The following is a 25,650-nucleotide window of genomic DNA, read 5'->3' as shown; positions in this document are numbered from 1 at the left end:
ATAGTCTCTGGGAAGGGAGTGTGACTGTGGGATAGCAGGTATAGTAGGGAGAGATGGTGTCTATAGTAACAGTGGATAATAGTCTCTGGGAAGGGAGTGTGACTGTGGGATAGCAGGTATAGTAGGGAGAGATGGTGCCTATAGTAACAGTGGATAATAGTCTCTGGGAAGGGAGTGTGACTGTGGGATAGCAGGTATAGTAGGGAGAGATGGTGTCTATAGTAACAGTGGAATAATAGTCTCTGGGAAGGGAGTGTGACTGCGGGATAGCAGGTATAGTAGGGAGAGATGGTGCCTATAGTAACAGTGGGATAATAGTCTCTGGGAAGGGAGTGTGACTGTGGGATAGCAGGTATAGTAGGGAGAGATGGTGCCTATAGTAACAGTGGGATAATAGTCTCTGGGAAGGGAGTGTGACTGTGGGATAGCAGGTATAGTAGGTGGTGCCTATAGTAGTAGCTTTTGGAGAGACTTGGTATATTATTAGTTGCAGTTCAATATCCACTAAAGGATCATAATTCAAAGTCTGTTTTGTCCCAGCACCACAAAGGACAGCTTTGATCCTAATAGTAATAGTGTTGAATAATTGGTGAACAAACCTTTATTATCAAGCTGTGGATGCTGCTTCCTTTAGCTTGTGGGGATAGATGTTGCCGGACAGCCCTCCTGGCCCCTTTCACAGTGACAAATATGAGTGAGTAGGAGATGAGTATTAAGGAAGATGGGATGAGGTAGCAGAAAACAAATAAAGACATGGTGTAGGATAAAGCCTTGGGTTCCTGGTTAGAAGTCTGCCAGTCTATACAGCAAGCTGTTCCATATGGCTCTGGTCCATATTTTCCCCAATCCGCCAGAGGTGCTGTAGCAAACAATCCTGCATAGGCCCAAATACCCAGCAGCAGGATTCGCGAATGGGCAGTAGAAAACTTATTTCCTGACAAAGAAGAATAAAGGTTTTTAGTTCATTTTTATAGGCAGACGTCCAGTATTTTAATGAAGTTACAAGAAACCAAGGGCCCCAATATATCTGAAGGTATGAATCAGTTTAGTTGTGGGCGCTGCACATTAATCATAAGAACATTTCTTATTATATTATCTTTAAACAAAGGAAATCTAATTGACACTGATTAGACAGAACATGTCTCCTGAAGGCCTATGGTTAGATAATTAAACATGGCATCACCGTTGCAAGTGATTACCCACTAATTATATTAACCAGAGAAAATCTATCACATTACTGGAGACACTGGAGTTCTTTTCTAGTTTGCCATGAAGGCCTTACTGGGAGATCAGCCATAACATAAACCATAACAATTTCATTTTGTTTCTGCTAGAGGCTTTTATCGTGAACACGAAACATTTTCTGCAGACAAAATTTGTTTTGTCCGCACAAAATAAATCCTATCATCACGAATAAAATTCTCTCCACACCAAAATAATTCTACAAACACATAATTCATCAATTAAACGAATGCTGTGGATACAAAGGTAAAACTCGGGTTACAAAATTAGTTTGCAAGCACATCCAAGGATGATATTTTGGATTCACACAATGTATTTTGTGCTGACAGAATTGAATTTATTAGAAGTGTATCACTGCAAGGATATCATGCCCCAGGGCCGTGCACTTACCATAAGCCGGATAACAGACTTTCAGACAACAGACTGAGCTTAGCACCGTCAGGTTGGTCAGGCTGCAAAGTCCAAAAAGCATTCCGCAGAATGCATAGTATTTGCACGTCACGTTATCAAACAGCCACCTGCAACAAAGCAACGCGTTTCACTCCTGTTTAAAAAGTACAGTTCTCTGTTTGAGGCAATGACTGGACAGCAGTTCAATACTTGAAAGGTTCCATAATGATCATAAATTATATTGACCAGCATCCCTTCTGCTAACCTTCTGTTAACCTTTTTATTTTTGAACACTTTTTGTAAATAGTGGAGCAAATAGAAAAGTGGCAAACTGATGTCCTGCTCTCTCTTGGAAACTTTCCAGGGAATCCAAGGCCAGATTCCAGGGTCACATAACTTGGGGTCCCTTACTTCTTAGATAGCTGCAACCCCCCACCAGGAGCCCTGATTATTAGTCCACCACCTGCTTCTGCCAACTAAGTAGGGAAGGGTCCAACCATGCCAAAAATGTGCTTCCGCTGTGCCCCAACCACACTCATTATGCCCAGTTTCTCAGGGTCACTTCTGGCATAGGAACCCAGACTGGACTAGCCCCTGCACCCCCTGAATGGCGGTCCTGCCCCATTTAATAAATATCTCAGATAAAATTCTTGCTATTATGTGGATGTTTTGCATGACAATTTTGCCAAATGGCACAAAAGACATTTAGGGGCAGACTTAAAAATTTTAATTTGAAATTTGAATTTTCACATTTTTTTATGGTCAAAATTCGACTAGGGAGTTATTCAAATTCTATTTGAGTTTTTTTAAAAAAAAATATTCGTCTAGGGAGTTATTCAAATTCTATTAGAGTTTTTAAAAAAATTAGAATTCCACTTTTCACAGATTTATCATACTCCGGCCCCGAACTCGAATATTCGCCACCTAAAACCTGCCGAATTGCTGTTTAAGTCAGTGGGAGCCAGGGATCAGTTTGGAGCAGCTTTCCTGACATTCGATTTTTTTTCGGTTATAATTTTTTAAAATCCAAATCGAATACGATTCGAATTTGATTCAAGTTTCTGATTTAATTCATCTGAGATTAAAAACTTCGATATTATTAATACATTTAGACAAATTTTGAATTTATGGGAGTTAAGGGGAGTTTTTAAAAACTCACATGAATTTGAAATTCAACCTTTGATAAATGTGCCTCCCCAAGTTTGCCTATAGCAGTATGGGAAATCTCTGTCTATAAATCCATGAAGGTGAAATCCTACCAGCATTCCAAATTAGAACCTAATGCGCATCAGTAACTGTGTCCCCTCTCCTTGGGCCTTTTTCAGCCACATCAATCAGCCAATTATCTCTCAAGTGTTGCAATGTGAGCAGCGTCTAATCTGGCACTGACTCGACCCACTGCTCATCTGTATCTTTCCATCACAATGTATATAATAAGGCAGCCGAGCTGATAGAGATAAATTGGGTGGAGGGAGAACAATGAGCAGAGGGGATTTAGATATCTCCACTCCAGTATCCTGAGCGGAATGTTGTTGGCTGGTGGTTCCATGGAAATGATTATGTCTGTATATTTTTTATTTACTGTATTTATAAAGAGATTAGATTATACAATCTAAGGTCCCTTTCACATTCACACATACTAACCATGGTGTCATTAGAGCATAACTATTAAATAGTGAATAAAATATTACTATTGTAAAATATAAGGATATTATAAGAGAAGAGTTCCATAAACTTTTATACAGGTCATGGAACTCCGAGGTTACTTCTAATATCCTCATATTTTCCAAAAAGGGGTACTTTATTTATTATAATACACAAGTTTTAGTGAATCATGTGACAAAAATTACATCACTTCTCACTGTTTATAACTAATGACATCACTAGTCACCATTTATAAGGATTTAATTTATACAATATTCATGGCTCTTGTGAATTATATAGTGAATAAAGTACCCCCTCTTGTAAAATATAAGGATATTATAATGAGCGAGGAGTTTTATGACCATATAAAAACACCTGAATGTTGCTCACAGGTACTAAAGGTGGTGGACCTCTGGTCTATGGCACCTTACAGCAGCCCCTCTGTTATCCACAGATCTCCAGTCCAGACCTGGTGGCAGCCCTTTTGGGTTCTGGACATCCCAGTCCGACAGTGCTTGAGTTTCCAAGGCAAATGGAAAGTAGATGGGGTTCCTAAATAAAGACTCTTGGAAGTTGTAACCATCTTGGCTGCCAAGTTTTTTCCCATGGTCAAAATGTGGGAGAGAATGTAAAGCTACTGCACAGGAAAAAACTAAATATATTAATTACCACTTCAAGCGGAGGAGGCCTCGGTGGCTGAGATTGATTGGGGTACCATTGAGTCCTCTGGAATCACATCCCCTATTTGTGCCAATTTCTCCAATCATGTCCCAGTGTGGGATGGAGTTCAGCCCACAGTCCAAAATAAAAGGAAGCAGAAGAGATGAGCTGCACTTTTCTTTAAATTGCTGTGTTTTTCAAATGAGGCTGATGCAAATTAACAGTTTGCAATTTCTTTATCGAGCCCTGTAATGATGGCTCACTGTATAAATAAACAAATGTGCATCACATCTGGGGGGCAATTACTCTGATTCATTTGTATTTATTGCTGATGCTTTCTGCACTAATTAATCGGGGGGGGGGGGGTTTGTCCCAAAAGCACGGAATACATTGCAGAATTTTGTTTAATTGCTAGGGAAATAATATATAAAACTGGAAATACTGTCATATTCATTTGTGTGCATTTATTATTCAGGATTTCCCCTCTAATTTTCTTTTTCTTGTTTTCCAAATAAAACACGTATCGTTGAGTTTAAATGATTCCTGCATATAATGCGGTCCCTGCAGAGGGGGTTCTTGGCTTGGCGCATAATAAGAAATCTGGAGTATATGGCATTATATGTTGCAAAGCGAGTGGGAGGTAAATCCATGAGAATTCTGTGTACTTTATAGGGGTTTCCAGCTCAGACCTTTAGGTTTCATAGAAATGAAATGTATTCTGCATTAACTCACTGTCGGCATTCTACCTCCCACTTACATTTTCTAGCTATCAGGAAATATTGAAAGGGTTAGTTCACCTTTAAATTAACGTATAGTACAGTATTGGTCTTTTTTTTTTTAAAGGTTATTGTGTTTTTTTAAATTATTTAGCAGCTTTCCGATTTGGAATTTTAGAAGCCACCTCTTTGCTAGGGTTTCAAATGATCATAGTAACCAGGCAGTGGTTTGAATGAAAGATGAATAGCAGAGGCCTGAATAGAAAAATCAATCATAAAGATATAATTAAAATGAATAATAAAATAACAAATTTGTAACTTCGTAGAGCAATACTGGTAGTCTTTTTTTGGCTGGGCCATTTGGAAGAAGCAAAGAAGCAGAAGATAAAGGCAAACAAATAAAAAAAATAAGGAGCAATTGCAAAGTTGCTAAGAATAGGCCATTCTAGAACAAACTAGGGGTCATGGTCTACTAAGTGCAGTTCCTGAAAGTGCAAGACACCTTGTTCTTAGTGTCAGTAATCAAATGTGACCTGTATTGGTATTTCTTTATGAAATAATTCACAGTCAGAAGACTTGATAGGTATGTCTCCCAAAATTTTGCAGATTGTTCTCCCAAAGGGAGCATTGCAGTATATTATAGTATGTGTATGCTTATTTCAAAGTACCTGTGTGCAAATAATGATGGAATCGCCAGAGGAAACAGGGTCCCAGTCATGCCCAGGTCACTGATGGAAAGGTTTACAATGAAGAACTCGGCAGGTTTCAGGATGGAGCGTTTTCGATAGGCCACCAACAGCAGCATGGAGTTACCAGAGAGAGACAGCAGGCCTGGGGGCATAAAAGAAGTATTGTATTTCTAGAATTACCACTTACATACAGCATTGCATTATGGTGCTTTATTTCATATTTGGGGCAGTGGTTCCTGAACTCTTATGCTTGACCACATAGGGGGGCCTGGAACAGTGGATAAGGGCCCAGCCTGAAAGCCAGTTAGGGGGAGATTTGGAGTGAGTGCTTATTTGTGCCCTGGGTACCCCTGGAACAATAGCAGGGTGACTGTTACCCCAATGTTTCTATATATCTATAACCTTGTTTTGAGCTAAGGGGGCCCAGCCTGAAGGTCAGTTATGGGGAGATTTGGGGTGAGTGCTTATTTGTGCCCTGGGTACCCCTGTAACTATAGCAGGGTGACAGTTACCCCAATGTTTCTATATATCTGTAACCTTGTTATTAGCTAAGGGGGCCCAGCCTGAAGGCCAGTTAGGGGCTGATTTGGGGTGAGTGCTTATTTGTGCCGTGGGTACCCCTGGAACTATAGCAGGGTGACTGTTACCCCAATGTTTCTATACATATGTAACCTTGTTATAAGCTAAGGGGGCCAGTCTACTTACTCCTTGAAGTATAATTATGGCAAGATTTGGAAAGAACACTTATTTTTCTTCTGTCTTTGATATTGGAACTATAGCAAACTTTTAATACATCTATGACATTGTCATGAGCCAAGGGGGCCTTGAACAAATGTAGGCCCTCAAAGGTAGATTTGAGCCACAAGAACTGCATATGTTTTTTACAGTCTTTGGGGGGTTGTCTAACTTGCTTTATAAATATATAGCTAATTTACAAGCTGATATTGATTGGGCAGGCAATTGCAAAAGCAGTTTTATCACTTTATAAGTATGGCCATCTTTAGGTTTAAAGCACAAGTAAGATTGTACACCACTAACTATTAATGTAGTAGTTAATAAAAATATACATGGGACGTTTTCTCCGGGGGGGGGGGGGTTGAAGTTCCCAAAAAGCTGAGTGACATGTCTCTAGCTGCACAGTCAACTGTGTTCTTACCAAATACTGAATATATGACTCCTAACACAATGTCATCAGTTTTCGATATGGAGGAATAAAACTCTGAGGCATCTGATTTATTTCCCATCTGCAGAAGATGCAAAAGAAATTCAAGAAGGTTAATTTGTTATACATAATCTATGTAATGGAAAATAATAACACCAGGAGTCACAAAATAAAAAAAAATCTAGTCTAATTTGTGCAACGTTTTCCTCGGCCTTGGAAAAACAGCAATTTTAACACTTTGAAAGGGATACTGTCATGGGAAAACATGTTTTTTTCAAAATGAATCAGTTAATAGTGCTGCTCCAGCAGAATTCTGCCCTGAAATCCATTTCTCAAAAGATTTTTTTATATTCAATTTTGAAATCTGACATGGGGCTAGACATATTGTTAGTTTCCCAGCTGCCCCAGTCATGTGACTTGTGCCTGCACTTGAGGATGGAACTACTTTCTGGCAGGCTGTTATTTCACCTACTAAGGGTAGTTAACACGAGGAGATTCCTCATGAGGTGACTTTGGGCGACTTCGGAAAACGCCGTTCTAATGGCATTATGACATAATAAATGATCTGACAACTAAATGCTTCCTTCATTTTCATATATGGATACAATTTACATTCAAAGACTTTTTTTTATGACTAAATGAACTCGGATCTTTCATTTCTAAGAATTAAACTTTATTCTCCATAAATGCAGGAAAAAAAACCCTCATTTTTTTATTTGGAGAGAAAGCAGCTATGTTGGTGAGTGTTTCCACCATGCTGGAATGTATAGACCAATTACTAGAATTACTACTTAATCCAACAGCTGTCGGTGTTTAAAAGATTCATAACAAGCCAAGTAACAAGGTCAAGATAAACTTTCATTAAATGTTAAGAAATATATATAAACATGTATGTGTGCATTATTACTGACATCATTGTAACCACTAAGCATAACCTTGGGTAGAAAACAACTGTAAAAGGAATTATCACTAATGCAATAATAAAATCGAGTGTTTTTCATCCAGTAGGTTTGCATCTTTGTTATTATATATATATATATATATATATATATATATATATATATATATATATATATATATATATATATATATACCAGTACCTGGGGGGTACTGGGGTGACAATCCTCCCGGGCCTGGTGGGTTCTATATGTTAAAGGGAAACTTGTTTTAATACAAGCTTCATGATACTTGAAATAAGCAACTTTCTAAATACAATCAATTAAATATTCTGCATTGTTTTTGAAATAATCGAGTTTATCTTCACTATCCCTCTCTCAGCATCTGTTTCTCTTCATTCTGTCTTCATGCAGCAGTTGGGTGTCAAATATCAATTGACAGTTAGATCCAATATATCTTAGGGTAAGGCCACACTAAGCGATAGCGCGGCGATTTGACTCGCCGCGACTATTCGCCGCGACTTTTAATCCTCAATCGCTGGCGAAACTTTGGCGCTGGCGTCTATGGGGAATCGCTGCGTAAAAACACACGCGGCGATCTTTTTTCTATTGTCGCTCGAAATCGCCTCGCTAGGCGATTTCGAGCGACAATAGAAAAAAGATCGCCGCGTGTGTTTTTACGCTGGCGATTTTGCGCGATTTCCCATAGACGCCAGCGCCAAAGTTTCGCCAGCGATTGAGGATTAAAAGTCGCGGCGAATAGTCGCGGCGAGTCAAATCGCCGCGCTATCGCTTAGTGTGGCCTTACCCTTATAGGGGGGCTCCTTTTGCCTAGAAGATGTATTAGAGCTCACTCAAATAACTGATTCCAGTACAAACAAAATCTAACAAAATAACTGCCTTTTGCACAAATCCTGCATGTAGAGAGACATGATGTCTGGTGAGTTTAATAGAGTGAGCTCTAATACATCTTCTAGGCAAAAGGAGCCCCCCTATAAGATATATTGGATCTAACTGTCAATGGATATCTGACACCCAAATGCTGCATCAAGATAGAATGAAGAGAAACAGATGCTGAGAGAGGGATAGTGAAGATAAAACTTGATTATTCCAGAAACAGTACAGAATTTTTAATTGAATATATTTAGAAAACGTTTTATTTCTGTATGCTGAAGCTTACATTACATTTTCATTTTCGCGATAGTTCCCCTTTATTAAGGAGGGCCCAGTCGTGATGTGTTTCCAAGATTACCTGGGCCCCTATTGAGTCGTACAGAAACGAATCAAAATCCTAATTTGCATATGCAAATTAGATGTGGAAAGGGGAAAACATTTTTTACTTCCTTGTTTTGTGACAAAAAGTAACGAATCATTTGCATATGCAAATTAGGGTTTGGATTCAGTTCGGCCTGCCAGAAGGATTCGGCCGAATCCGAATCCTTCTGAAAAAGGCCTAATCCCAAACCGAATCCTGGATTCGATGCATCCCTAGAAAACAGTGCCAAATGGTCTTGAGATTATATAGGTTTATATCTTCCAAGACTGGGGCCCACAACAGTGTAATCTGGGCGTCGGCACCCAGCCATTTACACCACCATTCTTATATAATTCCAAAACCGAGAAAGAAAACAACTCAGCCATTGTATGTACTGTATATAAACACTTATATAGGCAGGACAGCTCTAGGCATAACTTAAAAGTATAAATATAAAACAAGACAGATGTTTCAGGGGCTTCTTCTGAGAAACACTTGATCTTTGTTCGTCCACTTGACTGCTTTAGAGCATAAATTTTATGGTGCTGGCTCTCAGCGACACGACTGCCAACACCATAGAATTTATGTCACCCTTTAATCTATGCTGAGCAACATGTTGCAAGTAAGCAAACAGCACATTATCATCACAGATACCACAAATATAGGCACCATCTCTCCCTACTATACCTGCTATCCCACAGTCACACTCCCTTCCCAGAGACTATTATCCGCTGTTACTATAGACACCATCTCTCCCTACTATACCTGCTATCTCACAGTCACACTCCCTTCCCAGAGACTATTATCCACTGTTACTATAGACACCATCTCTCCCTACTATACCTGCTATCCCACAGTCACACTCCCTTCCCAGAGACTATTATCCACTGTTACTATAGGCACCATCTCTCCCTACTATACCTGCTATCTCACAGTCACACTCCCTTCCCAGAGACTATTATCCCACTGTTACTATAGACACCATCTCTCCCTACTATACCTGCTATCCCACAGTCACACTCCCTTACCAGAGACTATTATCCACTGTTACTATAGGCACCATCTCTCCCTACTATACCTGCTATCCCACAGTCACACTCCCTTCCCAGAGACTATTATCCACTGTTACTATAGGCACCATCTCTCCCTACTATACCTGCTATCCCACAGTCACACTCCCTTCCCAGAGACCATTATCCACTGTTACTATAGGCACCATCTCTCCCTACTATACCTGCTATCCCACAGTCACACTCCCTTCCCAGAGACTATTATTCCACTGTTACTATAGACACCATCTCTCCCTACTATACCTGCTATCCCACAGTCACACTCCCTTCCCAGAGACTATTATCCACTGTTACTATAGGCACCATCTCTCCCTACTATACCTGCTATCCCACAGTCACACTCCCTTCCCAGAGACTATTATCTACTGTTACTATAGGCACCATCTCTCCCTACTATACCTGCTATCTCACAGTCACACTCCCTTCCCAGAGACTATTATCCACTGTTACTATAGGCACCATCTCTCCCTACTATACCTGCTATCCCACAGCCACACTCCCTTCCCAGAGACTATTATCCACTGTTACTATAGACACAATCTCTCCCTACTATACCTGCTATCCCACAGTCACACTCCCTTCCCAGAGACTATTATCCACTGTTACTATAGGCACCATCTCTCCCTACTATACCTGCTATCCCACAGTCACACTCCCTTCCCAGAGACCATTATCCACTGTTACTATAGGCACCAGCTCTCCCTACTATACCTGCTATCCCACAGTCACACTCCCTTCCCAGAGACTATTATTCCACTGTTACTATAGACACCATCTCTTCCTACTATACCTGCTATCCCACAGTCACACTCCCTTCCCAAAGATTATTATCCCACTGTTACTATAGGCACCATCTCTCCCTACTATACCTTTTGTTCTGTGGTTCTCTGAGCTGCATTGAAGAAAAGTCTTTTCTGCTTTGATTCTACTCATACCCATCTTTGCTTTCTCAATTTTCTAAACCAGACCTGGGAATCAGAAAAGATAAAGCCTTACACAACATATTACACTGAATATAATTTGCACCCTTTGCATTCTTTCTATAACTCTGATTTACATTTGCTCCCATTTTCATACGCAATAGAACATAATTATTTCCGTAACACACATTGAGCTGAAATGGAACAGATATTTTATCTATTTAGCCTGAATGCAATGAGATTATAATTAAATGGACAATCATAGGAACAGGTAGATAAATAGTCAACCAATGAGAGCATCAGGAATAGTCAATTTAGTGAATAAGCCTGGAGATATGTTTTTTTTTTTTTATCTTTTTACAACAATGAGTTACAATGTATTTCTTTCAGTATTCTGGCAGCAGATGTATATATATACAGTATATCATATTGAATTTCTCATGACAGTCTCTCTATTGCAGAAATATTAAGAATAGACTAAGTAGAGGATTTGTGTGGAAGGCTTCACATGATCTGTATATATAAATAAACATGACTGTTATACAATGCTGTTTTCTAGTATGTGACTTATTGTTTGCGGTTATAGAATAAATTCCAGTTTTCTTGCATTCAGGATGACTTGCAAAATGAAATCATTGTTCCTCTATTCCAGAGAATAAACATGACTATAGTTTCTAGGAAAAGGTCTGGCTGAAACATATATATTTCTATACACACAATTAAGAGTTAAGAGTCCTTTTTTGTGACTGGTACTTCTCTAAAGATGCCCCCGTAGCGACTTCAATAGAAGAAGCAAGTAATCTCTTCTACCTTCACAAGTCTGACCCCCCACACAACACCAAGCCTTTCTGTCAATCAAACAGAACCTGCATTAAATGTCATTTACACCAGATCCCAGTGTCTATATAGAGGCAAGCTCCCACCAATCAGTTCTGGATGTATAGAGGCTGAAAATGGAAATATGTTACTTTTTACCCAATGGGCATTTTAGCTATTTAACATGTACAAGGCATCTATGGAAAATTCACTTATTTCCTTTCCATGTTGTGTTCCAGTCTATAGGCTACATTATTATTATTAGGTGACAGTTCTGAAGGGCTAAAGCATTCCACGGTGCAATTCCGGGATATAATTAATTACTATTCTGCATGTCAGTGCATGATGTGTAAAAAAGAAATAAATACATAAATAAATATATATGTCTAAATATACCATATTGAATGCTCTGGGCACACAATAAGCTATACCCTCATACTGTACTGTCTAAGGGAAACAATATGGCACCTCCTTCCCATATGTATAAATACAAATATACAGAGAAGGAATGTTCTGGGCACACAATAAGCTATACCCTCATAATGTACTGTCTACGGGAAACAATATGGCACCTCCTTCCCATATGTATAAATACAAATATACAGAGAAGGAATGTTCTGGGCACACAATAAGCTATACCCTCATACTGTACTGTCTATGGGAAACAATATGGCACCTCCTTCCCATATGTATAAATACAAATATACAGAGAAGGAATGTTCTGGGCACACAATAAGCTATATCCTCATACTGTACTGTCTATGGGAAACAATATGGCACCTCCTTCCCATATGTATAAATACAAATATACAGAGAAGGAATGTTCTGGGCACACAATAAGCTATACCCTTATACTGTACTGTCTAAGGGAAACAATATGGTATCTCCTTCCCATATGTATAAATACAAATATACAGAGAAGGAATGTTCTGGGCACACAATAAGCTATACCCTCATACTGTACTGTCTAAGGGAAACAATATGGCACCTCCTTCCCATATGTATAAATACAAATATACAGAGAAGGAATGTTCTGGGCACACAATAAGCTATACCCTTATACTGTACTATCTAAGGGAATCAATATGGCACCTCCTTCCCATATGTATAAATACAAATATACAGAGAAGGAATGTTCTGGGCACACAATAAGCTATACCCTCATACTGTACTGTCTAAGGGAAACAATATGACACCTCCTTCCCATATGTATAAATACAAATATACAGAGATTCATGAGTAGCCACTCCAACGCGCATCTTTGCTTCTGGTCAGCATAGAAAAAAGGTAGTGTAGGCTTGAAAACGCAATCAGGCATAAGATTAGAACCCTGGGGTCCAAACAAACCAGGTCATGTATTTTCTTGTTTTTGCTCTAATACTTTAATAGACCAAATTAAAGATGGATTTTTATTTCGGACCTTTCTGAGAATGTGTGGCTTTATCCTGCAATAAACTATATCAAAGTGCAATGCCTCAAGCTCACAGCGAAGACTCTCTCTGTCCTTCACTGAAGTGGGCCCAGCAATTGTGCCAAGCGTCTGACCTCCAAGGCCATAGATTGTCCTGTGTAGTCGGAACTCCTGAAGCATCACATTAAAAATGATAAATTCCCATTGCTCTCTGGCTTATTATATTTAATGGAAAAGTGATATATTTAGCAGCTGTTTGGTTGGCTCAAGGTTGTTGCTTGGCCTCATTCGGCCGCAGTCCTGAAAATGACCTGATTGTTAGGCAAGACATGGCCTCCGTGCACAGGCTGTCTGATGAATGTCTGACATTCAGGGGCACATTTACTTAGCTCGAGTGAATGAATAGAATAAAAAATACTTCGAATTTCGAACTTTTTTTTGGCTACTTCGACCATCGATTAGGCTACTTCGACCTTTGAATGGAACGATTCGAACTAAAAATCGTTCAACTATTCGACCATTCGATAGTCGAAGTACTGTCTCTTTAAAAAAAATTGCGACCGCCAACTAAACCCTACCGAATATCAATGTTTTGCTTTCCTGTCAATTTGGGAAGGAAAATCGTTCGATCGATGGATTAAAATCCTTCGAATCACTCGATTTTAATCATTTGATCGAACGATTTTTCCTACGATCCTTCGAACAAATGAAATCCTTCGACTTCAATATTCGAAGTCAAAGGATTTTACTTCAACGGTTGAATATCGAGGGCTAATTAACCCTCGATATTCAACCCATAGTAAATGTGCCCCTCAGTGTCCACATTACCGGCTCTAGGGAATTGTGTCTTCCTCTGTCGCCCTATATCCAAGGGTTTTTGGTAGGGTTGTTGTAGGAAAGGGACACATTTGAGGCAGGGCATAGAAAGTCAGATTTTATTCAGTAAGGTTACAAATACCTTAACAGCATTAAATAACTGATAAATATCTTTAGGGACATATGTGGGCATACAAGAGTGCTCCACTGCTTTACCCTAAGGCTAAGGACACACTAGGCGATTTTGCCGCGAAAAGTCGGCCGCGATTTTTAAAAAGAAAGTCGCGGCGACAAGGCGACCGTCATTTGCTACAGCGATTTGGAGCAGCGACATTTACAGGAAGCGACTGTTATACCACAATGCTATGCGAAACTAGCACGTCATGTTCACGCAGAAAACGGAAGTCGTCAGGGTCTTCGCTGTCTTGCGTCTTTTCTCAGCGTTTTCTCTCGGCGTCTTGTTCTCTCGGCGTCTTGTCTCGTGGTTTTGTGTGGGCGTCTTCTCGTTGCGTCCTCTCGTTGCGTACTTCCGTGTTGACGTAGCGTATTCTCGCGGCGACATTTCGTTCCGTGTGTCAGTGTAGAGGCGATTGCCATGTTTGCTAATGTACAGTCTATTTCACCCCTATCGCTCCAAAAAGGGTATGGACGCGATTCGAAGCTATTGGCGATCTGAAATCGCGCTGTGTGTATTTGTCGTGGCGCTTTACATTTATGTTTCCGCTACGACAAAACGAACGACTTGTCGCCGCGACCCGCTTTTAAAAGATCGCGGGCGACTTTTCGCCCGGTGTGGCCTTAGCCTAAAGAGTTTTAAAGCTGACCGAGGTATGGTGGAGACATTGTAGGGAGAGATATCTCCAGCTGCTGTAACGCTGAACATATATAGCAGCCCAACGAAATGTAATTATGTAGCCAGTGAGTTCTTTAGTTCTATTAATGGGTAAGGTAATCATAAAATCCAAATGGTTATTAGTACAAAAGGTCAGCTCCTGTCATTGGTAGATAAAAATACCTGCCTATATATAGATTGCTGGTTCTCATGGGCAGCCAACTCCTGCTAATGGGTCATTTACCTTAAAGGGGTTGTTCACCTTTGGGTTTTCTTTTAGTATGATGTAGAGAGTGATATTTTGAGACAATTTGCAATTGGTTTTCATTTTTTGTTATTTGTGGTTTTTGAGTTATTTTGCTTTTTTTTCCAGCAACTTTTTGCAATTTCAGCAGTCTGGTTGATAAGGTCCAAATGACCCTAACAAACGTGCACTGGTTTAAATGAGAGACTGGAATATGAATAGGAGAGGCCTGAATAATAAAAAGTAGCAATAACAATAAATTTGTAGCCTTAGAAAACATTAGGTTTTTAAGATGTGGTCAAGTGACCCCCCCCATTTGAAAGCTGGAAACAGAAAAAGAAGGCAAATAATTCAAAAACTTAAAAAAAAAAAAAAAAATGAAGGCCAATTGAGATTCTGCTTAGAATAAGCCATTCTATAGCATACTAAGGGGGTTATTTATTAAAGTCCGAATGCTAAAAACTTAAAAAATTCAAGATTTTTTTTTACTATAAAATCTGAATTTTTAGTGGGAAATAAAACTCAAGTTTTCGAGATTTATTATACCCCGATTCTGCAAAAAGTCTGAATCCAAAAATCTGCCATCTCAGACCTGCTGAGGTTGTATATAAGTCAATGGGAGAGGTCCCTATTGTCAGGGGCTTATCGGCTCCTAGCGGAGAAGTCTGGACCAAGGAGGAAGCTTTATGACAAAGTTTAAGTTTGCTGTAATCAAAAAGGGTTCAAGAGTAATCGTAGTCAATTCCTGGCAGTAATTCAATTGGCAGGCAGCAAAGGATCGTGGAAACGGGTTCAGGCAAGACTCAAAGTCCAGGAACATAATCAGGAACAATTTTGGAACACCCAGGAACCAAGGTAGCAATTGAACCCGTGACCTGGAAGTCCTTGTATTTTCAATTTTGTCACCGGGAGCGTCATGTCATTGTGCCGGTGTCGGCCCACGACTATTTCAGGGTTTTCAGGCAAAAATTTGTCTTTTTGGCATACAATTCGGTTTTTCTCTCGATTTTATCAAGTTTTCCCCGATCCGATTAAATCTTGATTTTTTGAAATAATAAATAAGTTCAAATTGTGGATTCTAGTTTGGTTGGACTCTTTTGTATATAAATCAATGGGAGAGGTCCCTATCCTATTTAGAACTTCTGTGGTCTGTGCTGGAATTAGCCTGAAAATCCAACTATTTCACGGTTTACAGGCAAAAAATCTGAACAATTTGGGCAAACATCTGAAAAACTCTAGATTTTTGGTGTACAATTTGGGTTTTCTCTCGATTTTATCAAGTTTCCCCTGATCCGATTAAATCTTGATTTTTTGAAATAATAAATAAGGTCAAATCGTGGATTCTAGTTTGGTTGAACTCTTTTGTATATAAGTCAATGGGAGAGGTCCCTATCCTATTTAGAAGTTTCTGTGGTCTGCGCTGGAATTAGCCTGAAAATCCGACTATTTCAGGCAAATATCTGAACAATTTGGGCAAAAATCTGAAAAACTGTCTTTTTGGCATACAATTTGGGTTTTCTCTCAATTTTATCAAGTTTTCCCCCGATCCGATTAAATCTTGATTTTTTGAAATAATAAATAAGTTCAAATCGTGGATTCTAGTTTGGTTGGACTCTTTTGTATATAAGTCAATGGGAGAGGTCCCTATCCTATTTAGAAGTTTCTGTGGTCTGTGCTGGAATTAGCCTGAAAATCCGACTATTTCAGGGTTTACAGGCAAAAAATCCGAACAATGTGGGCAAAAATCCGAAAAACTCTGGATTTTTGGTGTACGATTCGGCTTTTCTCTCGATTTCATTGTGATCTGATTAAATCTTGATTTTTTGTTTAATAATAACTAAGGTCAAATCATAGGTTCTAGTTTGGTCGGACTTTTTCATTTTAAAAAAATTTGGATTTTGATAAATACCCCCCTGCACGTTACAGTATAGGTGAACCACACCCTTTGATATAGATTCAGTAGCAAGTGCATTGTAGTAGCAAATGGTATTAAACCCCTTACTGGAAAGTATAAGGTATTGCAGCTAAATGTAATAAACAATATGGTGATTTCCCTCCCCAGAGGCACAGATATACAAACAACAATCTTTTTAAATGGAGATTACAAAACAGACTTATTGAGTATGATCTATTTCCCACGTTGCTTAGTCTTGTGATCTTATAATTGACAACTCATACTATTCAATCAGAATCCCTTGTGATGCTCAGTAGGAAGCTGATAGCCGGGAAAGTGTTGCGATTGAAGAGGCCTAATTGCTGGAACAGTATTTCACACCACGAGACAGCCGCACATGTTTGTGTATTCTAGAGAACTCGCCATGGGGCACAGCTCTTACCAACAAACGGCAGAGAATTGTTCTTCTAATGCTGTAGGGAGTCAAGTGTATCTGTATAGGGTTACTGAAGGCTTCGCTGAATGATGAGATTTCTAGGAAACAAGGAAGTGATTCCGCTGGTAAAGTGGTACATTTGTGTTGGTAAAAATAACCCCTTTATTCCACTGCCAGTTTGGGTTATTTTTAACACGTCCTACTGGGTCAAAGCATTGCTCTTACAAAGTCACATTCACAAAAAGTGTCTAAAGAGGACAAAAGCCCAGAATTCAGAAAAGCTGAGATATTTCAGAATTCTGTGGCATTTCTTTGTTAGAAACAACAGGCAATATTTCCTTAAAGCCTGAGTTTGTGTCCAGGCATACTATATAGATAGGAAGGTAGAGAGAGAGAGAGAGAGAGAGAGAGAGAGAGAGAGAGAGAGAGAGAGAGAGAGAGACCTGAAACAACTGATCAGCACCCTACTCACCCAAGACTCCCACCAACTGACAAAAGGCCAAATAACACAAAAAATAAACAAAGTGAAAGAGCAATACGTCTGTGACTGGAGGAACGAAATATCAAATTCCCAGAAACTTTCTATCTACCAATCACTGGGGAGAGAGTACAGACTAGCCCCATATCTGGAAAGGCTACAGAACCCCAAAGACCTACAGACCCAGAGAGAACAGACTGTGCCAGCGATGTGACCAGGAGGCCATGGAGGATGAGGCCCACTTCTTGCTACAGTGCCCCAAATACTCAGCACTGAGGGACCCCCACTTCCAGAGATTTTCCAGTCACATCCCAGACTTCACATCCATAAAAGAAGAGAGGAAACTCCACTTCCTACTGGGAGAAGAGGCACGGACAGTAACAATAGCTGCACAATATATAAGAGACTGTCATAGACTGAGAGAGACCCCACTTTCCCCTATTCCCATAAACTTCCCCCCTAACCCCACCCATTTCACCCCTCTACCTGCTTTGACAATGCTTCATGTATCTGGTCCTGCCAATAAAGCTGATTTGAGAGAGAGAGAGAGAGAGAGAGAGAGAGAGAGAGACGGGACTTTCCCCTCACATAAACTGTCACCAACACCATCCAGTTTACCCCTCTACCTGCTTTGGTGATGCTAAATGTATTTGGTCCTGCCAAAATTTTTTTTGGAGATAGAGAGTGAGAGAAAGAAAGAAAGAGAGAGAGAAAGCTAGATAGAGATAACAGAAAGATAGAGAGAGAGAGCAAGAGAGAGAAAGCTAGATAGAGCAAGATAGAGAGAGATAACATAAAGAGAGAGAGAGAGAGAGAGAGAGAGAGAGAATGATAGAGCAAGATAGAGAGAGATAACAGAAAGATAGAGAGAGAGAGAGAGAGAGAGAGAGAGAGAGAGAGAAAGCTAGATAGAGCAAGAGAGAGAAAAGATAGAGAGAGAGAGAGAGAGAGAGAGAGAGAGAGAGAGAGAGAGAAAGCTAGATAGAGCAAGATAGAGAGAGATAACAGAAAGAGAGAGAGAGAGAGAGAGAGAGAGAGAGAGAGAGAAAGCTAGATAGAGCAAGAGAGAGAGAGAGAGAGAGAGAGAGAAAGCTAGATAGAGCAAGATAGAGAGAGATAACAGAAAGATAGAGAGAGAGAGAAAGCTAGATAGAGCAAGAGAGAGAGAAAAGATAGAGAGAGAGAGAGAGAGAGAGAGAGAGAGAGAGAGAGAGAGAGAAAGCTAAATAGAGCAAGATAGAGAGAGAAAGATAGAGAGAGATAACAGAAAGAGAGAGATATGGGGAGAGAGATATTCAGAGATAGATGATAGAAAAAGATAGAAATAGTGATAGATGTATAAAAAGGGGAGCTAGATACATTTAGCATTGTTTAGAGAAAAAGAGAGAGATATATATAGAAAGAAAGAAAGAAAGAAAGAAAGAAAGAAAGAAAGAAAGAAAGAAAGAAAGAAAGAAAGAAAGAAAAAGAAAGAAAGAGCTAAAGAGAAAAGAAAGATATATAGATAGAGATAGATGATGGAAAAAGAGAGAGAGAGATAGATGATAGAGAGAAAAAGACAGAGAGAGAGATACAAAGAGACAGAGAGATAAAAAGAAAGAGAGATAGATAGATGATAGAAAAAGCGAGAGAGAGAGATATTCAGATCTTTTTCAGGCCAATTTGACTTCTGAACTTAATCAAAATAAGTCTCAAAATTACATCCATTCATCAGTTTCCCCAGACGTGTGATGACTAATAAGATTCTAGTAGTGAGCTGATAGAGGGAAATAAATCCCCCTTATTACAAATTGGAATCAACTGGAGTGTGCCATTTAGACAGCAAATCTAGTTGGGGTCATTTATCAATAGGGCACAAGGGGCTTCTCTGTGGCAAAACACTGTTCTGTATTTTATTGTTATTCTGATCTTTGTCAAAACTGAAGAAAGCTCATCTGGTATTTTGAAAATGTCCAGCCAAATAACACTAACATTTTTATAATTAATGTTTCCCCATTATCTCCACTGCCAGGTTTATAAGGACAGAGACAAGAGGAAAGTGTTGGAAGGGTTACTGTCTGCTCTGCTCTCATTTCCCTACAGAAATAGGGATTGGTAACACTAGATAGGTACCTAATATATAAGGATAGAGACAAGAGGAAAGTGTTGGAAGGGTTACTGTCTGCTCTGCTCTCATTTCCCTACAGAAATAGGGATTGGTAGCACTAGATAGGTGCCTAATATATAAGGACAGAGACAAGAGGAAAGTGTTGGAAGGGTTACTGTCTGCTCTGCTCTCATTTCCCTACAGAAATAGGGATTGGTAGCACTAGATAGGTACCTAATATATAAGGATAGAGACAAGAGGAAAGTGTTGGAAGGGTTACTGTCTGCTCTGCTCTAATTTCCCTACAGAAATAGGGATTGGTAACACTAGATAGGTGCCTAATATATACTGTACTACAGGAAAAATAGTTTTCTTTTGTTACTCTGCTGTAAGGCTTCATCAGAGGTATGGAAGCATGCTTTCATGAAAAATCTGGGTAATTTCATTATATTTAACTGTCAATGAAGTGCTTGGGCAACACATATTGAAGCTGGAAATTACATTAAAATCCACTGAACAGCGTTTCCTTTGAAACTGATATCTGCCAATTGGGTCTCACATTCTAAATAATGTATATTTTCCCCGTTTCTTATTGTTATAAAGTGATATATTCTCCGTAGAAGATCTCAGTGTGGGGCCAGTAATCCCCCCAGCTTTAATGAAGTGGCGCCACATGCTATAAACGAATTCTAAACTGTTAAATGAAGAGACCGTATCACGGAGAAATCTCTCATTGGATCAAATGTCGGCTTGAGAATCATGGCGTCTCTTCTCGTTCCTACATTTACGTGGGAGTCGGTCCCTTCATGCATCAGTGTGCCAAGCATTTATTAAAGGGGATATCTGTACTGAGCAGGGGTGTTGTTTTATTATATAGGTTTTGCAAGGATAGCTAAGTTTTATAGTTCTTAAATTATTTACCTTTTCTTTCCAACTTTCAAATGGGGGTCACTGACCCCATCTAAAAAAACAAATGCTCTGTAAGGCTACAAATGTATTGTTATTGCTACTTTTTATTACTCATCTTTCTGTTCAGACCTCTCCTATTCATATTCCAGTCTCTTATTGATATCAATGCATTGTTGCTAGGGGAATTTGGATCCTAGCAACCAGATTACTGAAATTGCAAACCGGAGAGCTGCTGAATAAAAAGCTAAATAACTCAAAAACCACAAATAATAAAAAATTAAAACCAATTGAAAATTGTCCCAGAATATCCCTCTCTCTATATCATACTAAAAGTTAATTACAGGTGAAGAACCCCTTTAATGAAGGACACAAACAGCTTTGAAGGCATCACTGAGTAAAACAGTCCTTAGGCTTTGCTGCAAGATCATTTCACTGCTGAAGGTTTATGTAAATGTGGCGCCAATTTATATTTTATGTGCGCAGAGGAAATAAGGAACAGTAACACCAAAAATGAAAGTGTATTAAAGTAATGAAAATACATGGTACTGATCACAATTAATTGGTAGAACTGGTGTTTTTTTCAGGAACTCTGCTATAGTTTATATAAACAAGGTGCTGTGTAGCCATGGGGGCAGCCATTCAAGCACAGGATACACAGTAGATAACAGATAAGTACTACTATAGTTTATATAAACAAGGTGCTGTGTAGCCATGGGGCAGCCATTCAAGCACAGGATACACAGTAGATAACAGATAAGTACTACTATAGTTTGTATAAACAAGGTGCTGTGTAGCCATGGGGGCAGCCATTCAAGCACAGGATACACAGTAGATAACAGATAAGCTCTGAAGTATACAATGGGATTCTTCAGTACTTATCTGTTATCTACTGTGTATCCTGTGCTTGAATGGCTGCCCCCATGGCTACACAGCAGTTTGTTTATATAAACTATAGTAGTACTTATCTGTTATCTACTGTGTATCCTGTGCTTGAATGGCTGCCCCCATGGCTACACAACAGCTTGTTTATATAAACTATAGTAGTACTTATCTGTTATCTACTGTGTATCCTGGGCTTGAATGGCTGCCCCCATGGCTACACAGCAGCTTGTTTATATAAACTATAGTAGTACTTATCTGTTATCTACTGTGTATCCAGTGCTTGAATGGCTGCCCCCATGGCTACACAGCAGCTTGTTTATATAAACTATAGTAGAGTTTCTGAAGCAAACACACCAGTTTTACCAGTGCAGGGAAACACTACATTATATCATCATTCCTTTAATACACTTGAATTTTTTGGTGTTACTGTTCCATTAAGTTCGTTACTTCGTTATTTAGTTTTTGTCCCTGCAGCTGTCTAGTTTGGTATTTAAAGGGGAAGTTCATCTGAAAGTTCATGAACTTATAATGCGATATTGACAACTGTAATGGAAGGGTGACCATATACCCGCTGACATTTTGGCATTAGGTGTATGAAGTGGTCACACACAGGTACAGCCAAATACTATTGGTTGGCCTACACAGGTCATGTCCCTCAAATTAAGGAACTGGGCAAATGAGCAGATCATTGGGATCGGCAGATCAGCTGCAATCTGATAGGAAACTGCCCACAAATAGGGTGACATGCATACACTGATTTGGGCAGTATTGTCAAAATCGACAAAACTCTGGGGTCTGCTTAGAGATGCAATCGGTCATCTATTATCCCCTGGAGTAAGTTATAGGTTCACATATCCATATATTACTAGCTCCTCCTATACCTTGTGCCAGTTGCACCTCTTGGCAAATGAGCTGCAAATGCACCTTGTTTTCATTTATTGTAAAATGCAAGGAAATCCAAAGGGGTGCCCTTACACTGACCACTCAAAGTGCCAATCATAGTCAGGTACATCCCTAGCACTTTACTCCCCATTCTTAAATGAGTCCTACAAAACCCTACGCTTGCTTATTGGCACAAAATTGCTCCCTTTAAGGTGCAATATATATATATATATAAATATATATATATATATATATATATATATATAAATATACACATATATATATATATATATATATATATATATATATAAAACAAGGGAAAGTTGTGCTCACCACTAGTTTTTAAAATCATTAGGCGGGGGTGCAATGAGGGTGTGACCACAAAAAACATATAGACAATGAATCAGATGAAAATTGAGCATAGGACTGGCCAGATATGGGATGACTTTGACGTAGTTGTTCAGCTTAAATATATTGCAATATATGGACAAACAATCCCTGTTTTGTTTAAAGGGTAAGGCATTTTTCAGTAGCAGTATGCACAAAATGTCGCTGTCTTAAATATATTGATAATGGGTTGAGTGCAGAGGAATCTTGTATTTGTCTATATGTTTTTTGTGGTCACACCCTCATTGCACCCCCGCCTAATGATTTTAAAAACTAGTGGTGAGCACAACTTTCCCCTGTTTGTTATAGTTATACAAGAGCAGTGACCAGCTCCATGTTGTAGCTCCCACCCCCTCCAACTATAGTCAGGTGATCCCACTGGTGTCTAATAAAAGGGCAGCCAAGGTTGGGAGTTTTACTTTGAAAGCAGCTAGTAAGTTGCAGGTAAAACGTATTTGTCCCTTTTATAAAATGTATAATTAAACCATAGAATTCTTAATGAATCAGATGAAAATTGAGCATAGGACTGGCCAGATATGGGATGACTTTGACGTAGTTGTTCAGCTTAAATATATTGCAATATATGGACAAACAATCCCTGTTTTGTTTAAAGGGTAAGGCATTTTTCAGTAGCAGTATGCACAAAATGTCTCTGTCTTAAATATATTGATAATGGGTTGAGTGCAGAGGAATCTTGTATTTGTCTATATGTATATATATATATATTGCGCTTAGTCTAGCGGAAGGTCTCCTGGAAGGGGGGCTTATAAATCGTTTCACTAGGGGGTATTCCATTAGACATGCCATTGGGGGTTCCAAAACAACTGAGACGACTCACAGCTCGACCTTGACAGTGAAGCTATTATTACCGCCATGACCCTCGTTCCATGTATCGCTGCACGTGAAAGCCGCCATATAATCACGCGGCGCAGGTCTATAAAAGAAACTGTCCGTATAGATTCTCCCCATCTGTGAAAGTCCTTGGAAAGGAAAATGAAATCATGGGAAAGGGAAAAGTTATTTCTGGGCTCAAACTCATTACTGTTGTTGATGAATTGGTCAGTAAATCTTGAAAATCAATGAGGGGCTTTGTGATATGCTTGACTGGCGCTAAATAGGCTAGGGAATTTGTTGATAATATAAGAACAGGGAAATAGCCTCCTAAAGTTTAATGGGGTTCAAATGCTAAGGGGGTGCACCCAAAATGTTGGCTGCTTCTGCCATGTTAATGTTTACAAGGCTGCCATTGCAGAATAAGGCCCAAACCCAAGAAACAATTTCTTGACAATTTCTAGGGGTTCAATGATGGCTGAAGCCCAAAGGCTGGAAAGAAATATTATAGGGGTCCTTGGGATCACTGGAGCTCCAAATTACGGAAAGGCTGTCTCCCATAGACTCCATTTTACCAAAATAATCCAGATTCTTTTTATCTTATTTACTCTATAATAATAAAACAGTACCTTGTACTTGATCCCAACTACGATAAACTGTAATTAATCCATATTGGATTCACAATGAGCCTATTGGATTTATTTAATGTTTACATGATTTTTTAGTAGACTTATGGTATGAAGATCCAAATTACGGAAAGATCAGTTATCTGAAAAGCCCAAGCCTCAAATAATCTGGATAACATACCTTTTATGCTGAGCACTTATTCCAAAAGGAATGTATAGGAATATAAAGCACAATTGCTTATGTTAATATCTGTTTTTTTCCCTTCTGATTTTAAGCAATGACCTTTTCCTCTATGGCGCTTTCTACAAGCATTAAAATGAATTGCATGAACATTTCTCAGGAGACGGAGAGGAAGATTGGCGCCCATGTGCTTTATGTAATGGCTAACAATAAATAAAGTCATCTCGCAAGCTTTCTAGGCAATTGAGGCATGTTATTTAGGCAGGTTATTTAGGCAAACAGCACAGGTTATATCTGTGTATCCGGGTGCTGCGAAATCACACAGTTAGGGGAACAGGTAACAACTGTGAATACTACGAGCAAGATGGTTTCTGACACGGCTGTAAATTGGAAATGCAAATAACACGCATGTTTGGCATGTGCAGAAAAGTGATCATTAGGGAAAGATGGGCTTCTGCTCTTTATTGATTTGCTGAACCCCACCGGGACCTGAAAGCTTTCTAAAGACTTTGACTTAACGCCCGTGCTGATCGGAGGCTTCCTACTCGCTTTAGGCTTGTCAGCCTGTTAAATGGTGAGAAACACGGATCCAGGAAGAACAAAGGGATGCAGAATAACCTCAAAGGTTTATTATTTCCAGAGGCAAATAAGGATATTTCTAAAGGGTAGCTAAAAGTTAAGCTGACCATAATTGGTTGTTGACTTGTCCACACTTAGATAGAGAAAGAACCAGCACACATGTGTGGAACCATGGCAATGGCATCTCTAATCGATATTTAATTAGGGTTCATTCAAATATAGATTGGGAAAACCTAGAAATCTCATTGGGCTGTTAGAGTGGTCCTCTCCTTGTGGGTCTACCCAGGCATATAGGCTGCAGTGGGTGTCCTAGTACTAGATTCCCAGTAGTCATTTGCGGCTCAGAAAAAACTCAACCTGCCCATAACCCGCAAAATATTGCCATTGTAGGACCAGCGCCCAACCCATTGCCTTGTCTTCTCGTTCTGTACGCTACTTCTGTGAGCACCTCTGGTTCCAAGACTGGGAATGTTGAAGAGGAGTTTACTTCCCCAGTCCAACCTGCACCCAACCTGCAGAGGTCATTCAAATTTCAATCCAAACTCGCCCAACCAGCAATAACCCCGCCAGTCCCTGCTGGGGGTTAATGTTTTAGATATTGCTGGATGAAGTTCCAAAGAATTTGAGATTAAAGCCAGTTCTTGTTATGCATTGAGCTGTTGTACTAGTGGAAATATGCACCACCTTAAAGCTGTAGATCCCTAAGATAGAGCGCA

The 25,650-nt window shown here is 39.5% G+C and overlaps 1 protein-coding gene across 1 annotated transcript in view; it reads right to left on the bottom strand.

Annotated features, from left to right (window-relative positions):
* opn7b.S (opsin 7, beta S homeolog) overlaps window positions 1–25,650 on the bottom strand; it is a 37,185-nt gene that overhangs the window by 1,802 nt on the left and 9,733 nt on the right. Inside the window, exons 2-5 of the mRNA XM_018238167.2 lie at window positions 6,498–6,585; window positions 5,321–5,483; window positions 1,633–1,760; window positions 600–934 (exon numbers count right to left, since the gene is read on the bottom strand). Coding sequence (XP_018093656.1) covers window positions 600–934; window positions 1,633–1,760; window positions 5,321–5,483; window positions 6,498–6,585 — 714 coding nt within the window. The remainder of the gene's footprint in view (window positions 1–599; window positions 935–1,632; window positions 1,761–5,320; window positions 5,484–6,497; window positions 6,586–25,650) is intronic.

Source organism: Xenopus laevis, chromosome 9_10S (genome assembly GCF_017654675.1).
Source record: "Xenopus laevis strain J_2021 chromosome 9_10S, Xenopus_laevis_v10.1, whole genome shotgun sequence".
In the NCBI taxonomy this organism is placed as follows: Eukaryota; Metazoa; Chordata; class Amphibia; order Anura; family Pipidae; genus Xenopus; species Xenopus laevis.
Note: the sequence above shows the minus strand (reverse complement) of the source record. Positions and strands in the feature narration are given on the sequence as shown.